Source organism: Halyomorpha halys, unplaced genomic scaffold, assembly GCF_000696795.3.
Source record: "Halyomorpha halys isolate HHAL.00 unplaced genomic scaffold, Hhal_1.1 Scaffold332.1, whole genome shotgun sequence".
Classification (NCBI taxonomy): domain Eukaryota; kingdom Metazoa; phylum Arthropoda; class Insecta; order Hemiptera; family Pentatomidae; genus Halyomorpha; species Halyomorpha halys.
The window spans coordinates 1473620-1491637 of NW_027108633.1; the positions used below are offsets into that span (position 1 = coordinate 1473620).

Here is an 18018-nt window from a genome sequence, read left to right on the forward strand (position 1 = left end):
TTTGTTTTTTTAAACTACAATAGCCTTTTTTTTGTGTATTTAAATGTTTTTCACCTAATGACCCCAACTAGTAAGCATAGTTATAAAAAAAATTTAGTAAAAAATTCTGCTTCCTTATTATCAAAGGTAGAAAAGCTTTGATTTCATGCATATTTCAAATATTAAGAAAACAAAACCTCAAAATTAAATAGTCTAACTCACATTTTTGTTTATATAAATATCAAAGAGCAAATTTAGTTCCCTGCCTGTCAGTGTGTAGGATAATTTATACTCCTACGAAGTTAATTAAATGTTAGTAAAATTTTCGAGAAAAGTGCTGTTTGGTACCTAGATGGTTTCACATTGACTTACTTACTGGTCTCATATCCAAGTACCACCAACTACTCTCGCTTACACTTTTTATGTTCATAAGGAAAATATATTATATATTTAATAAGGATATATCTATAAATATATTTTCCTTGACACACTAACAGCGATTTTGAAGTTGAAGGATAAATTAGAAATTAGTCAAATAACAGTCTGGTCTAAATATTATCATATTGAATCCAATACTTGTCCCCCTGAGGCAAAGGAATTTCCTGGATAAACCTATATTTAAAAAGTGTTACATCCTGCAAGTTTTATTCTCAAGCGACAAATCATTGTTGTTGTTGATTGTTGCTTAAAGGCGTAAAACCCTCTGGACATCAACGCCTATGGCATGATAAAATTTAAAAATAAATAAATAAAAAAAAACCTTGCGCGACAAATAATTTGTATTGAACTGTAGATAATTAAATCTCATCAAAATTGGGTTAACTATTAAATTGAACTACAGGCACTGTACAAGATTTATGATGTTTATGATGTCTAAAACGCAAAATGGGATTGAATTATAAATTTATCCAAATAAATAAAAGATTTTTACATGGAGCCTCTTTAATAAATGGAATCCGTGACAGATCAGTTGTTTCATCCCCCACTCTATGGTACGTTACTAATTCAATTTGGTTTAGTTTGGCATGCATGCTTAATCAAAAAAGATATTAAATAAATTATGATGAATTTATAAATTAATTTTTACATATTACACAAAATAATATTATACGGACTCTTTTGAACATAAGGAACTAATCATAACCATTCCATATATGCGATAAGTATAAGTAATAACATTAACGATCATTCCCTCTTATAAGTTAAAAATCCTGAAAGTTCGAAAATTTACTTAGAAACTCCAAAAATTATGGTAAAACATTATTCAAAGCGGTTTTTAATACTTACAATTTTTATAAACGCTATTTAGAGAGGTTAGTTTTCCTAAAATGTCTAGGAAAAGGGCTAATTTCAGCGGAAATTCCCCAAAACCTACGGTAAGTTGGAAAAATCCGATCGAAATATTTGGGGAATTTTTTATTTTACCACTCCTCCCCCAAATAAGTTGTAGCGATACGTCAGAATGTAGACAATGGTATAGGATCAGAATAATTTATATTATATTGCAAACTGTCTAAATCTAACATAATTTTTTTATTTTCCAAATTTAAATTTTTATCTCTTGTTAACTGTGTTAATTGTTTCACATGGTATGGAATTTTGTACATTCATATATTACCAATATTTAAATCGTTATATAAGTTTATATCTTATTTATAAAACTACATTACATCACTGTGGAGGACAAAATAGTTTTGGTGTTTTGCACGCTGTAGAATATTATAAAATTCTGACACATAATACTTTTACCGCTCTTTCTAGACTTAAATCTAACCTGAAAAACAAATGTTTTGGTGGAAGAGACAACTCTATTTCAAACATTTTCCAGCTAAGACGTTTACCCTTAGACGTTACTGACTAATACTAATTTTACCAACCTCTTTAGATATTATATAATGTAGAATGGTTAAGTTTTTATGGTAATATATAGAAATAAATAAAAATAAAGTAAGAATACATCAGTAAAACATAACATTCTACTAGTTTAACTTCCTTGAAATAAGTTCCTTAGTTATTTAGTAAGTTTAGTAAGTAACAGGTGGAATAAAGGAAATATTTCTAAAGAAGCATCAATTATCACAAGAAAAATTGAATCACAATTGGTATAATTGTATTTTACGGTCTCAAATTTTAATGAAATCCTGTTGCTGAAGTAATCATTTCGCAATATTGCTATGCAATTCCTTTTTTTTTTTTTTTTTTTTTTAATTTTATGACTAATTCATCAAATGTAAGATCTTATAGATATGATCCTAATTAATCTTTTATCTTAAACGTGTGTATTAAAAAGAAAAAAGTGAAAAAATCTGTCTAATCTCTATACTGATAAATAGTTTTGAAAAAATAATCACAATTAATCTGATTGCCTGCATATCATAGAGGTAGGTGGATACTTATAAAGAAAAATTTGTCGTAAGTAATGAAAAACTATATGGATACCGATATAAGAAACCTCATTCATTTTCAAATTGAAAATTCATTAAAATATAAAATGAAGTTTATTACATATTACATAGTAAGGCTTATTTTTTTAATAATTAATTATAATGGAATCGCAATCAAAAGAGAATTACTTTTCAGAGTACCTTGAAAATGATGAGTCCAAAAGTCTGCTCTGGCCTGTGTCTTGTCTGAAGTAAAAAAGGTCTTGAATGATCAAACGATATTCGAACACTGACTGAAATGAAATTAAAAAGTAAAACTAAATAATGTATTATTATTAAAATGTTGAGTACACTTTTTTTTTTAGTGCATTTAAAAGTGGTAATAAAATAATTTAATATCCAGAAAATACTTAGCTTATTGTTATTTTAATTAAAGCATGCACACATATATATTGCCATTGTTCAACAAAAAAAAAAACTTTGGCAAACCCCATTTGAAATGAGAATTCTATTATTTAAGCACTTAGTCAATATGAGGTGCTTCTGTTTAATGTCAGATATTTTTGAAACTAATAAATTTAGATACTTTCTTTAATAGTAACTTTTCTACAATGTAGTTACTTTCCATTGTACATTCCTTAAATATAATAAGTTTGCTTATATATAAAATTTGTTTGTAAAAATACCTGTAAAGACCGACTGGTAATATTCAATGTAGTTAGTTATACATACTTCAAGTGCTGGAATGAAAAAAAAGTTCAGTACCAACATACGAATAGTTGAGTAAAAATGTTATCTTTCTTCCTGAATGTTATAAAAATTTATTATACACATTAATAACACTCAGTACATTAAAAACTTAGTTTTATTAGCATGAATAAATAAGTTATTTTACATATATTTATGCTTAGTAAAAAAAAAAAAAGAAGAAAGAGAATTTTTTTATAAGTAATATTTGTTTTTCATTTAATCATTATCGGCTGTTTTCATGTAGAAAAATTAAAGAAATATAAAAAAGCAAAACAAACATAATCATTCTAAAGAATACTTAAAGTAGTATAATATTCAGTATTAATATTTTACCCGCCCTTAAAAAATGTATAATTATTCATTTGCCTAAATCGTCTATAACGTTTCTTCTTTATTTGATTTTACATTTGCAAATTTCAACTTATCACAAAACTACCGCGTCATCGTGTAAGTGAAAGGGTAAAGTGTTGAAGGTAATTTATTATTTGCATGTTCTTATATTACACATAACAATGTTAATTATATTATTCAATTTATCTAAATCATTAAAAAGGGGCTTTTGAAAGTAAAGTTAAAAATTCCAACGCTTGGAGCGCAACAGTAGCTCTCCACGTCTTAGAGGTACTCTTTAAAAAGGAATTTCTTTTATATTAATAAGTTAGACTCTAAGCCATCTTGACATTATTCTATTCAAGAAGTAATTTTTTGTGAGCACATTGCATTATCTGATTGAAAATAGTGGTCATTGTATGGCTTTCGGTCTAAAATACATCAAGAGGTTGCAACCGTCAGGTTATAAACAACACAGAATATGGTCTAATTTTCAAAAATATCATCCTTTATTGGTGTATTAAGTTGTTTTTTTATGTTATATAAACTTTAAAGTAGTAATTTGCTCCTTTTGCTATGCTTACAAACTACAGTATTGGTGATAAAATCAGTTTTTAGTGTTGCATATTGTAGTTACAAACATTTTAGATATGTTTCTAATTAAAACTTCACTTACTTTATAAACCATGTTGATTAAATGGTCTGATAATACTATGTTATACATTGAAGAAGTGTCTTACTGAATTTTGTTTTATGTAGATATTAATGGGCGGAGTCACTGTTGAAGACATTTATCAGTGCTTTCCTGCATGCAACATTATGTTGCGACCAAGAGGAACTCTTGCTCGGACTCTTTACAACAAATATCTCTCTGATGAGCATCTAGAATGTTTGGATAAGGCAGAGGTATGTTGCTTTACATTATCTGACAATGTTCATTTAAAAACAAGTATGTATGTGTTCATTATAAATTCAAGTTTTTAATTGAAAATTCAACAAGTTGTTTCATCAAGGCATTATTTTTTCTTTAATGGTACATCTAAAACTTAAAATAGGTATTGATAAATGTTAGGCTCTTATCAGTAACAACGTAGAAAATAATTCTCCTTGTTTCATTTGACCATGGATTATCTTATTCCAATATAGATTGATGATTTTACAATAAATAAATTTTAGTTTTAAATCTAATACATTGGTGGTAGATATATTTAATTTAGAACCTTACAGAATCATATTTTATACGGATAGAATTCATATTTCTTTGCATTAGAATTCATATTTTTGTTAGCCTTTAATTGTGGCTCCTAAAATCCTTAACAATCGGAAAACACTTTTTATTTAAATACCAGTTTGCATTTAGTATGTTTTGATTAGTTGATTATTAATTTTAATTTAGAAAACAAACGATATTGTGCAACATTAAACAAATGACTTTTTCATGTTAAAAGTATATTTGTGAGACCATCTATTTTATACTTCAGTTTTTTATTGCTGTAAAAAAATATATAGTTTAAATTATTGTTGGAGGAATGGTAAATGTTTAAGTAGGTATGAAAAATAAAAGGGGTTTTATAAATTTGAAAATATAAGTAATCTATGTTATCGAACATTATGAAGGTATTGTTGATTATGATTTACATTATATGTTTATCAATTCGAATTGCTGGATTTTTTTTCTTAGGCTTTAAACAAATTACAATTCTTAAATGCTCATAATTATCTGGTAATACTTTTCTTTTTATTTTGTATAAGGATTTACTGAATTTTTTTCATTTTTAAATAGAAATAATGTCTATTAAGGCTACAAATGACAAAGGAATCAGTTTTTATGCTGATTTTACGTTTGAATTTTACTTTTGGGTTCTCACTATTTTTTTTAACTGATGTGTGCTTAATGACCATTCTTAGTTCATTTCTTTTGATGTTTTTTTGGTACTAATCAGTATTTTGTGTATCGTTTTTATAATTTAATATTCCCTCTTACTGGGACTGTTGTTCGAAGAATGTTTGACTAAGAATGTGAAGAATTAAACTCATTATTGTGCATATTGTTTTTAGATTGCATTTTTGGAAAATTTATTACTTTGTAATGTAAAAATTAAATTGTAAGTTAAAAGTAAAACTGAAAATCATAACTTTTTGAAAAGAATTGTTAAATATTACTATTTATTTTTTTGTTAATTTGCCAAAATATAAATTAAACAGATTAAAACAGAAGTGCCTTTTTCTAACCTAGACCTCAAATTTAATTATGTTTTTTTTTATTTTAGAATGGATTATATTTACCCCTTAATAAAATCAATAACTATGTTTTTTGGGCTTATTTGCTCAATTTCAAGTTCTTTCTTGACATTATCAGTCATTTAAACAGATTCTGTTTCTTCTTTAATCTTTTAAAAAAAACTTTTGTTTTCTTCTTCCTGAATAATTCTTCTTTGTCAATAAATAAGAATTATAAAATTGTAAAGTAACTTATTATCCTTCTTGTATTACTGTGCTGTTTAAACTAATTATTTTAGTTCAAATTAATTATAATGTTCTAAAATAATTAATTTGCCTAATTAAAATTGTCCATAATTTATTTATGGTGATTGCCCTTTATTGGCATATATACAGGTACTATTATTTTTCAAATATTTACAGAGAAGAGGGTATTACATTTCCAGAAGAGTAATTGAACTTTACCGTCTAATAGTCTTGGTATTACCTTTCTTGGTGAAAGTTCTCTTGTCTCCTGAGTCGTAGAGGTCTTGGTCAAGGAGAGTCTGATGTCATAATGAATATGTATATTAAGAAAATGAGATATTAGTAACAGATCTTATGAAACTATACAAAACAATTAATGTTTTTTCCTCATTCTCCTAATGTATCATAAAACTTTTCGACTGAGTCTGACTTACTGGAAAACTGTGTGAATTATGGTTTAGCATTATATTTATTTGTTATTTTTAAGGATTTTTTAATATTGAATTTCTGTACTCAATGGTTATTTGATATGCTTGAAAGAAATTTGTAATTGGCATAATCTCATATCATAAAGTTAGATTAAGTTTATTAAGATCATTATTTTTTACGTTATAAAAAAAAAAATTTATTTATGTTAAAAAAAGTAGGCTTTTCGTCCAGCTATTACTACCAATGTAATTGTCAGCCATTAGTGTTTCCTCTTGAGATATTGTTAATAACTTCATAATTATTAAAATATTTTTTGCATTTAGTATAATACTTCCTCTGGTTCTTATAATATAAAATTAATATAATATCCACTATTTTTAAGATTAACCACTGACTTGAGACTTTAATTTTTTTTTAGAGGAAATTTCTTTATTTAAATTCTTAGGTCAATGATTTGTACAAATACCATTTTTATTTTTATATTTGTGTTGAGGCGGCGAGGTTACTGGTTGAAAATCACTCTACAAGTTTACTATTTATTTTTCATCACTTCTGAGATGAAAAACAGATGTATACCTATTTCATTGATTTTTGAACAAATATTCTTTTAAACATTAGTAAAGTCTATATATGTTAATCATACTTTTTTGATAATTCAATTGTTTTGTTGTTATTATCAAGTTAACTTTTGTTGTTAAGAAGATTTAATGAGGTGACTAGTTGGTTTTTAAGATATTGTCAGTGTTCCTCTTGATTAATTTTCCTCTAAGTAATGAGTAATTAAAAACTCATGGTTTTAGTAGCAACAAAACAACACATGACAATGAATACTTATTTTGTGACCAAATCTAAAGTCAATATTTTAAAACATGATTGCCAGGTCCTTTGGATGAAACAGTTAGTTTCTCTATTGAACTTTATGAGGAACATGATATTCAATGTATTGCACATCAATATTGTGAAATACTATAAAGTCCAAAATTTTCAGGTTTCCTTATAATAAATATTATTATTATAAATATAAATATATTATAATAAAGCATCTGTTAGTCTTAGAACTTTTGGTTATAGAATATTATAGAAGATACTTGGAAGTACTGATTTTATATTTCCAAGTTTGTTTATGAAGAACCATGGTTCATTAGTTAGATAGTCAACTGATAGTTGATTATCTTATCAAAAATAATATTTTGAGTTCATAAAAATTAACTCATTTTGGATTAATAATAACTCTGGTGTGTATTTTCTTTTAGAATTTTAGGATAGATTCAACAATGGTTTGGTAATTTTTAATCATATATATGTATTTGAATGTTTTAAAACCAATTTTTAGCTTATATATGCACAAGACTGACTGATTTAATTATTGTTGTGTTTGGTATATATTCTCAATCAGTTGCAATTAGTACATTCCTAAAATCTTATAAACCATAATAATAAGCTATGCATTATAAACAATCATGAAATTATTATTTCTTTTCAAAGTTTTCTACATATCCGAGGAGAAAAGGTTTAAAATAGAGCTACGTAATTAAGAAAGTCGATTTTATTACGGTCGAATTAACGGGTGTAAATTTTAAAGGAAAACATCGAAATTGTAGTTTGATACATCAATTAAAACTATAAATATTTCGTTATATTGGGCCTTGAAAGGGAAATTGTTCACATTGAATTGAGTGGTAGGTTAATGTAAATTATACGGCTTAGATTTATAACTGCAGAAATTAAATATTGATATATTGTGTCCATAAACTACATTTTTTTCACAAAGAAAAAATTATTAATATAGTGCTTAACCTATGATTATTTATAACTTAGGATTAGAGAAAAATCGAATGAAATTTTCGAAATGAATTCGAAATTTTCTGAGGCCCTTGAAATGGACGAATTCTACAAACTTGCAAAGCTTGTAAAGATATCACACACACAACAACAAAAATTAACTACATAGTATTTGTATGAAAATGACTCAAGGTTACAGTGCCCTTCATTTCCCTTGGGAGAACTTGTTTACATTTTACTCCCGGACTTTATTCAATATTGCTAGAAGTCCCAGATTTAGCTCAGGTACAAAGTTGGGCAACAATGATACCAACAGTGTACTTGGATTTATTTTTTCATATCGAAAAATGTCCTTTTGAGGCTTTTTAAACAATCTGTTAGGTATTTTTCTTTGCTGCAATACTTAACTCCGTCTAAGAAGGTGATATAACAGCTTCAGGAGATAGCGTATTTAAATTTTCCTCTTGCAAAGTGGGTCTAATGTCATAAAAATTGTTCTTTTCAACATTTTAGAAACTGAATTTGGTTAGTACTATTTGGTTGAAAGGTAACATAGGTATTTAAATTTTCCTCTTGCAAAGTGGGTCTAATGTCATAAAAATTGTTCTTTTCAACACTTTAGAAACTGAATTTGGTTAGTACTATTTGGTTGAAAGGTTGGTTACCTTTCAACCAAATAGTACTAACGGTTAAAAGGTAACATAGGTCATCTTAATATTTCGTGGAAAAATTTATTCCAGAAATGTTTCTTGTCGCTGGATGTGTTTTTCAGTTGAAATATACTCCAAAGGAAATTGGAACCGATAGAATACTCAAGCCCTTACCAGGTGTGATGTTTAGGCATTCCTGGTGCGTGTTGATTAATGAGTCCACCTCACTGAGGGTTTTGATAACGGACGAAAGGTCGTGTAAGAGCGAGTGGAGTGGAGCAGAGTCAACAGTACGATTAATCAAGAAGAACATACTCACCTGGCTTGATTATGATTATGATAATTACTAAAGGGGCTGACTAGCCATCGGGATGACACGCACCATCGGAGAGCTATTGTGTGTGGGCCACGGCTTGTGTATCGCCACTCGTCAAATATTTGTTCTGTGACTGTCCTATTCCTCTTGGAGAAGAGGTCCTCCACTTTGTCTCCACCTGGGCTACCGTTGGCATTCCAATGCCTTCTCATTACCATCCGCTCATGGCGATGAATTCGTTTCGTTCGATGATTTATTCTCTGTTCTTCAGGTTTTCAGTATTTCTTTGTGACCAGCGATTCTAACTATTCGATGATAAGATATTTTTCTTGGAATTAGGTTTCTTTTCTGGAAAATAATTTACTTTTGTACTGTATGGAAGCTCATCGACGAGTGCTATAGTTTTTTTTCCGCTTTGAAACTCTCCATAAGAGTGGGGGTGAATTTCTGTCGAAATATTCTGAGGAAATTTTGGTTTTACTCACCTCCATGGTCCCTCCAAATGGAGTTAGAGGGTTCAAAATTTTTTATTTAAATTCAGTTGGTGCTCGAAAAATACCCCAATAGGTATTTTCCGTCATTCCTTAGACGATTATCTTATCTTATTATCTCTAGACCCTATCTACAACATGGATTCCCAAAGGGTGCGCCGAAAAATATTCAATTATTAAAATAAAATAAAAAATACAACTATGGAAAATAAAAATTAATGAAGAGTTTATCGGTGATAGTTTTCCCTTGTTGCACCAGTTTGAAACCTCCAATGAAATTAATTTGTCTTGCAATATAAAATCCATTCACCATAAAGCTCACCTATCAGAGCTTATAAAAAAGTTTGAAGCAGATAATAATAAATTTAATTGGATTTAAGACCCATTAAGGGACTAGGCTCCATCAGAATTTACTTCTTTAGAAATCTCTTATTGACTTGTCTTGCGATAGTACTTTAAAAATTTGTCTGCATGGAACTTTCTGATTTTTGGATATCAGTGAAAGATGAATATCCACTGCTTAGTGGTAAAGCTCTACGAATATTAATTATTATTAACCATTAGCAACATCCTATTCGTGCGAAGCTGAGTTTTTTTCGCGGTCGTGTTAATAAAAAGTAATTATCGCTCGAAAATTAAAGTTAAACAAGAAATAAGGGTGGCCATGTCCAATTTTATTCCGAGATTTGAGAAGTTGGGTAGTGAACATCAAGCCCATCCATCCCATCTTTTTTATATTGGTAATGATCAATGGCCGTTCAATAAATTGGTTTTGAATTTAAAATTCGTGTTTAATTTATTTGTCAACTAACCTAACCACATGGTGGTTGTCTTGGCTCAAAATGGATATTACCGAAACAGTTGAAATTAGATATTTTATATTATCTAAAGGAAAATAGTAAGTATCTGTTTTTAATCTATTGCTGTTAAACGGGTACTCTCTTTTAAAAAGGAAAGTTTTTAAATTTTTTACTATACATCAGATGTACTAAGGGCATCGCGGAAAAAAATCCGATTATTTTGGGAGCCGGAAACCGAAAAATATTGGGAACCTCTGGTATAGTTTGAGCCATTTTTGAGAAAATCGATACCATAAAGTGGCACTTCCATTTAATCGATTCTAATGAAAATGTTGCTGTCACATCTCATGCCTACCCTAAATATACTTGTTTCGTACGAGTTTTCGTTTTTGAGCTAGGCTGACCACACACTGAGACAGGCAGATTGACACACACATGCGCACGCTCTCTTACACACACACAGACCGCTAGTCTTAGTTATTTCGACTCTGGGGACATCAAAACGTATATTTCTGTCGAAAATTGGAATTTGAAATATTGCTCAATTTGTAGACAAAATACTTTCCTTCAATATATATATTTCATTTAAAGGTGTGTGAAAGTCCAAAGGGAATAAATAAATACAATTTTTTTTTTCCATAATGAGAAATTTTCAAGGTGAAATTACTTAGTACTAGATAGAAGATATTTTATTGGTTTAAGATATTTAATTCAAAAGTAGTTAGTGTATTTCAAATAGATCTTTCAAAATATTTTTATGTACAGGATGTTGTTGAGCCATTGGTATGTGTAGTTTTATATTTATATTTTATATTAGCATAACTTCCCTTGTCTAAAAAATACAACATAAATCTGATCTATTGATGTAAGTCTACATGGTTAATGTGATGTTTAACGTTTCCTTTATCTTGTAGTTATATAGTCCGGTATACGCCTCGCTGAAAAAAAAATTGGCTAGAATTTTGAATAGATATCTCTTGATGTTTGCATTCTTTATTTTGTTTTTAAACTTTTAATACTATTCGATCTACCCCATCTTGTGTATACACCAATAGCAATTGATAAGATATCTCGCCTAGGCGTCCATATCCACCAATAGAATACATATATTTTTCATGATGATCTACCTTACGAAGATGAGAAGGAAACACGCCATAAATAAATCCTTGTGTTGAAGCGTTATTAAATAAAGGAGGAGAGCCAAAAGGGACGAGAAGCGACTGTGTGAAAAGGACCCTCTTCGCCGGCGAAGGTCAGTTATAGAAGGTTGTTATATACACATAAGAATATATGTATATACAAAGGGTATAACGAGGAAATATATGTACATTTGAGATGAAAGGGGGTGTTCTTCCTTGAAGGGTGATTGGCTTTCGTAAGGGAAGAGCCCTTTGGACAGCCGAAAAGAGCTATCTATTGGCTCTTTTCTGAGGCCCTTATCTCGCTCTTCCGTGAAGGCTTACTGAAATGTATACACAGCTTATATATTATAATGGTTATTCTATAGCCATGGCTATGAATAGTGTATATCCGCTGAGACCGCTAAACGTATACTGAGTAAGTAGGGTCTAATGTGAGTGGAAATTATCTCCGTTTCCATTCAAGGGTGAAATTTAGATCGTCAAAATACATAACTTATGTCAATAGATATTAATAAGAAAGAGGAAAAAAATATTGGTTTTAGTAATAAGATATGGAAGGGTGAAGGACTAGGAATCCGTAAGCGACCTAGCTGATATTGTTATATGACATTTATATTTAATTGAAAAAAAGTAAATCTGATAAATATTAAAATAAATTATAGGACTAATAACATTCTGTCCTTTATAAAAAAAAAATATGAATAATTAAGGGAGAAAAACTACAGATTAGTGGTCTTATATGTGTATTTGAGGAGCGCGGTAGCAATGGGGTAAGGCCAGATGCTACTAACTCCAAGTACCTGAGTTCGAATCCGGCCGGGCAGAAAATTGTTTTCTGTGTTACACTGTAGCGATGAGTCAATTCCTGTGGGTTCTGGAGCCCTCCCAGGGTCCATCCAGCCTCCTAAATTCGGTAACCTTAATTGGGTTAAAATCTGGCGGTCCGGCGTAATTCTGACCAAATCACCTCCTTACACCTGCTCAAAATGTTTCAGCCAGTAAGTTTTTTAATTATATTTTATTTTTCTTTCTCACCACTTAAAGAAGGGGATTGCGATTTTCTATTCCTGCAAGGAATTCCAAACATTCCTGAAGATAAACAATTTTCACTTACATTTTTGTATTATGGACAACAAGGAACAAATTGAGTTTTGTGTCTGCCTCTCCGAGGTGATAAAAACCATGTACTGGGCAAAACACTCCCTTTTCCTATTTTGATGAAATGTTTAGAGATTTGGTGGATTGATATCATCCCATATGAATTTTATCCCTAACGTTTGCTTAATCATGTCCAAACTTATTTTCCTTGTCACACCAGTATTTCTTAAACGGCTCATCTGATTGGTCCCAGATTAGAAGTTGGGGATTAGTGTGAAAACGATCCAATATCAATTTTATTCGAATACTCCTCTTCTTGTTGTGCCACTAAATTTCTGAAACTGCACATCCCGTTACCTTAATCTCAAACGGCTAATCATTAACTTTGAAATGTAGGTAATTATGTATGAAATACAAATATGCACAAAAAGGATATTTTCCAGGAAATGCAATTTTCAGAAAATAAAAGTAAGTGGCTTAGAAAATGTTAAAACAAAGATAGATTCTACTGACCTATGCACTTGGCATACGGTGTTTTCTATTATTATAAAATATTGCATTCTACATGTATTATTCATTGCGCAATTATTCGTTTAATATTTGGCATCTAATGCAAAACGGAAAATCATTTTTCATAATCATGTTCACCAAACTATCAGATTCCTCCCGTATCCAATCCTTACTACCCAAAATCCTTCGTAAAATCCTTAATCCTTAAAGTAATAATTCACAAATAAACCTATTCACATAGACCTCAGCATCCCATTCCTTGCAGTTCTTAATCTATCATCCTTATCCGAAAAGAGCAATCTTATCCACTATTGTGTGGTTCCTTCCCAAGATTTTTTTTTTAGGTACTAGTGGTGGATGATCTCATACATACTAAAATAAAAAAAAATAATAATAATAAAAAAAATAAATAAATAAAAATAATAATAAAAAAAAAACTCTCTTAAAATATATACAAACAAAAAAGTAGACAAGATGAACATAATCAAACTATCTGTATGAAAAATAAATAAATAAAATAACATAATGATAAAATAATATATACAATATTTACACTATCGACCTGAGGATCCCTGAGCCCACTCTATCCCCCACGTGTGGAGGGGTAGAGCAGAGCTCAAGAGATCCCAGCGCATCCCTCTCGCCGCATCACTGGTAATGAGCCAGTGGAGGCTGAGCAAGTTTCCCAAGATTATCATGTATTTTGAAACATATATCACATTTACTTATTTTAGTTTTTAATACAGTTGTAAATATCAATAAATAAATTTAAAAAAATTAAGTATCTTATTGACGCTATTTGGAAACGGACTACAATGTTCGTCAGCGGTCTAAATCGGCATGGCATACATGCTTGTTTCATTATGATGTCTAATAGTATTAGTTCATAAATACTAGTATACAAACTAGAAAGCATATTCAAGCACTGATACTTTTTATTTCATAACAGGGACGTCTAATAGCGATATTAAAGGAGTTAAAAACTACAAGTAAACATTATGAAACTGTGCCAAATACAAGGATATAAGGAGTACAGGATTTATTGTTTGTACTTTATAGAGAAAACAGAGCCTCATTGTGGCGGTATTGCCTAATGATTCGAAATCAACGATTTATTTGAGTTTTTAAAAAAAAATTGTATATCGATTATTTTGCATTTTCCTATAAATTTCAATAATCTTTCTAAATATTTGGGCCGTTTCTTTAGAATTATGGTTAAATCCATTTATGTTCGAAGTGTGATTTTGACTGGTATGGGTTGGTTTAAAATTAAAAATTGTTGATCCCAATGAGCATAATTAATTTATTTAAGGTTTTCGAAATCAATGAAATGACTTTTTCAATTTGTTTTGAAAGTTAAGTATGACATACTATTCCAGTGTGTTTTTTTAAATTTTTACATTAGGGGTATTCATGATATCAAGTTTAACATGTTAAATGGAGAAATATTTTCTTCTTTTACCATGTTAAAACGATATAACATATAACATGGTTGAGAATCTGTTACTAGGTCTGTTAAATAGAGAATGACGTCACGCAATAGACCAGCTGAGCGTCACCACTTTATTTGTTGTTGTGTTAGGTTACTTGCTCGTATTTTGTCTTTTAATTGTGTTAGTATTAGTTTGGATATTTTAAAAACTAATAAAGCAATGGATGACAATAATAATAATGTAAGGACAATTATCAATTAGTTCATCTTGATTCTCTTCCTCACAAGTTAAAAGATCAACAAGACACTCAGTAGCCAAACTTTCACACAACTTGTACTTTAAGCATTTTTTATTAAATTACTTAAAAGTAAACAACAACATATAGTTTCGGAAGGAAAGGTTATAAAACAAGTTTCTCAAAAAATCCGCTAGGTCTTATGTATTTAACATGGCTCTTTCGATTCTTTAATGTATTCAATATTTTTTATTCATTTAAATTAAATTGTTTATGACAAATTGAGTACACATTAAAAATTTACCTGCTACTCACAAGCAATCACATAAAAAAATTATTGCACAATATTTTCCTTATTTGAAACGCCATTTCGAAATAAACTTTTTCATAACCTCATTTAGCAAGTTTTTGCATTACAAAATCTTAATGATTTTTAATACATAGTTATATTATTCTTCAGAGTGAAGAAACAAATTTTTTAATGGACTTACACCACTTTCAATATATAAGGTTCATTTAATCTCCCTCCCTAAAGAAGGTTCGGAAATTTCTGTACTGTGATCCAGTACGAATCTCTTGTTTCATAAACTTCTTAATCTTTTGGTTATTAGACTAGATCGTTACTTTTTCTTATCTTCCTCCATAATTAGGGTTTGATTAGGAACCACACAAGTCATTAGTTTCATCAACCGCCTAATTCCGCTCCGAGTCCGACCATAGGCAATCGCAATAAAATAAACCATTCCACTCTTATATAAAAGTAGTTGATGTTTTGGCCTAGTAGTCCCAGGAGGAAAATGCAATTATATAACATCATGCCCTGTCCATTATCAGATGTTTTTGATAGACGTGGCCCAAATATGTGCGTTGTACCAGCACGGCGTGAGCGCTTTCTCTAATTCTTCCTGTTCATGACTGCTTGGAACTGTTTGACATTTGCGTGCACGGTTTCCTAATTGGATGAAGATAATGAATTAGTGGAAACAGGGATTAGGATTGGAATCCATGCCAGGATATATCCGCTTCATCCTGATATTTCCTGTATTTTCAGAAATATTTCATAATTTATTGTAATCCAGTTATCGGAGTTATAATTTTTATGTACATGAAACATTTGCTATGAAATACAACAAAACATGATTAATTTTATTACATAAATGACAACTTCTGGGGAAGGTGGGAGGGAATTCCTATCTGGCAATTATACCTACCTTATAAGAGAAGTTAAGGTCATCCCTTCTATTTTTATTTTTCATTAACCCATAGTTTGTTTTCTGAAGATTGAATTTGATGGAAATTGTCTATGTTTTGCATAATTATATTATTTCCGATTTGCTACATGATTACCTATATTTCAAGGTTATAGATTTGTTATATATAATCATAAATTGTATAATGAACAATTGTTTATGCTTTTCATTGAGAAATAAAGAACTTTTACTATTTAAGTAAATAAATTTGGAAAAGATACTTGCCCAAATTCTATAAAATCATAAATAATTATACATAAATCTTGTGGTTAAATTTTGTGCTTGCTGGTGTTCCTCAAGGTTATATCCTTGGTCCTATCCTCTACACAGTCCTCTACAGCTGACCAATCCTAACACGATCCTCACTATTTACGCTGATGACACATGTGTGCTTGCAGTCAATCATAACCCTTTAATAGCATCCCAAACTCCCAATCTCATATCGCAACCCTCGAAGAATGATGCCGTAATTGAAGTATCAAAATAAATCCCAACAAATCCCATCAATTCACCTACTCGTCGTAAACCTACTGAATGTCTTACGTCCTTTAATAATGTTGTTCTTTTCCATGTAGAACAGATTACCGCTACCTTGGACTACATCTGGACAAATGACCAACTTGGAATCCTCTCACAAGACTGAAAAGACAGGAAACTGTCGATTTCGACTATTACAGCACTTACTAGACAAATGGTCTAAATTTCCAAATAATTACTGAAGATTGATCTACATGACAATTATAAGGCTTGTCTGGACACACGGACTTGAGCTTTGAGGCTCTACTAAATCTTCGAATTCCTCTCGTATCCAATCCTTACAATCCGAAATCCTTCGTAAAATTCTCAATGCTACTTACTTTGTCACAAATAAAATCATACATAAAGACCTTAATGTTCCATATGTAACCGATCTAGCCCGAACCATTCTTCCATCATAAACTCCCTAACCACCTGAACTCACTAGTTTCTTTCCTTGCTTCCTCTTTAATTCTTGACAATCCTCCAAGGCGTATGAAAAGAAGATGACCACGAGACCATCTAATGTAAAAACGTCCTTAGAGTGCTACCAATCGGTACTTTCTCTACACGCCTTATTATTAATTAACCGATTAATTAATTGTGATTTTATTCACCCATATTTTATTATTTCTATGCCAAAATCTGACAATAACTGAATAACTTGCAGTAGTTTAACCAATAATTAAAAAAATTATTCTATATCAGGTTCGAGGAGATTGATTGCATTTTATTTTTTTTTTTTTGTGTAACAATTTGTATTGTAATTATTTACATTGATGCTTTTACCTTCTATATTATGGTAATTTATATCTGTATACCTAATGTTTTCATAGCATAAAAAAGTTAAAAGTGAAAAAATATAGATTTTGAAAATGCCTAAAAAAATTAAATGATTCCGATTCAGTGCATTGTTCCAAAAAGCTCCAGCAGTTATTCATCACATTCCATAGCATTGCCAGTGGGATTTGAACCACTTCCTGTTTAGAACCATTCTTTCAGGACTTCAATTGTTCGTGGTTGCTTTTTCCTGGTACACTTAACCTTTTATGTATCCCGTCTGGCAACACCTCGGAATTTAATGAACTTCAAAACCCGCCGAAGAATGAAAGTTCACAGAATGGAATCAGGATCCACCTACAAAACATATGAAAATGTGGTATTTATTTAGTTATCTCCTTGTACCACCTAAACTGATAAAAAAAAAAAAAGATTTGTTTGAAATAAAAAGTTAATCTTTATTCTGGGGTACACAATCCCAGAAAATAAAACAAATGTACAACACAATGGACATTTTTCTGGGAGCATTAATTAACTAAATCGATACCACAACAAAAATAGTAAATATATAAATAAAATAAGTATACGTATACATTTTGCACATCCTTACATTAGCATTTATTATTTAAATAAGTATTGAAAATTGAGCTGTAAGAAGATAAAGGAATTAGCGGTGT

At 29.9% G+C, this 18018-nt stretch overlaps 1 protein-coding gene across 2 annotated transcripts in view; it reads left to right on the forward strand.

Moving 5' to 3' along the window:
- The first annotated feature begins 3562 nt into the window (after positions 1-3562).
- Positions 3563-18018, forward strand: part of LOC106681383 (protein-L-histidine N-pros-methyltransferase) — a 282441-nt gene continuing 267985 nt past the window's right edge. Inside the window, exons 1-2 of one of the 2 annotated variants that reach the window (XM_067046942.1) lie at positions 3563-3586; positions 4203-4349. In XM_067046942.1, the coding sequence (XP_066903043.1) occupies positions 4209-4349 (141 nt within the window). In that variant the 5' untranslated portion in view covers positions 3563-3586; positions 4203-4208. Of the gene's footprint in view, positions 3587-3664; positions 3735-4202; positions 4350-18018 lie in introns of those variants that run through there. The other variant, XM_067046941.1, reaches the window with a different exon arrangement.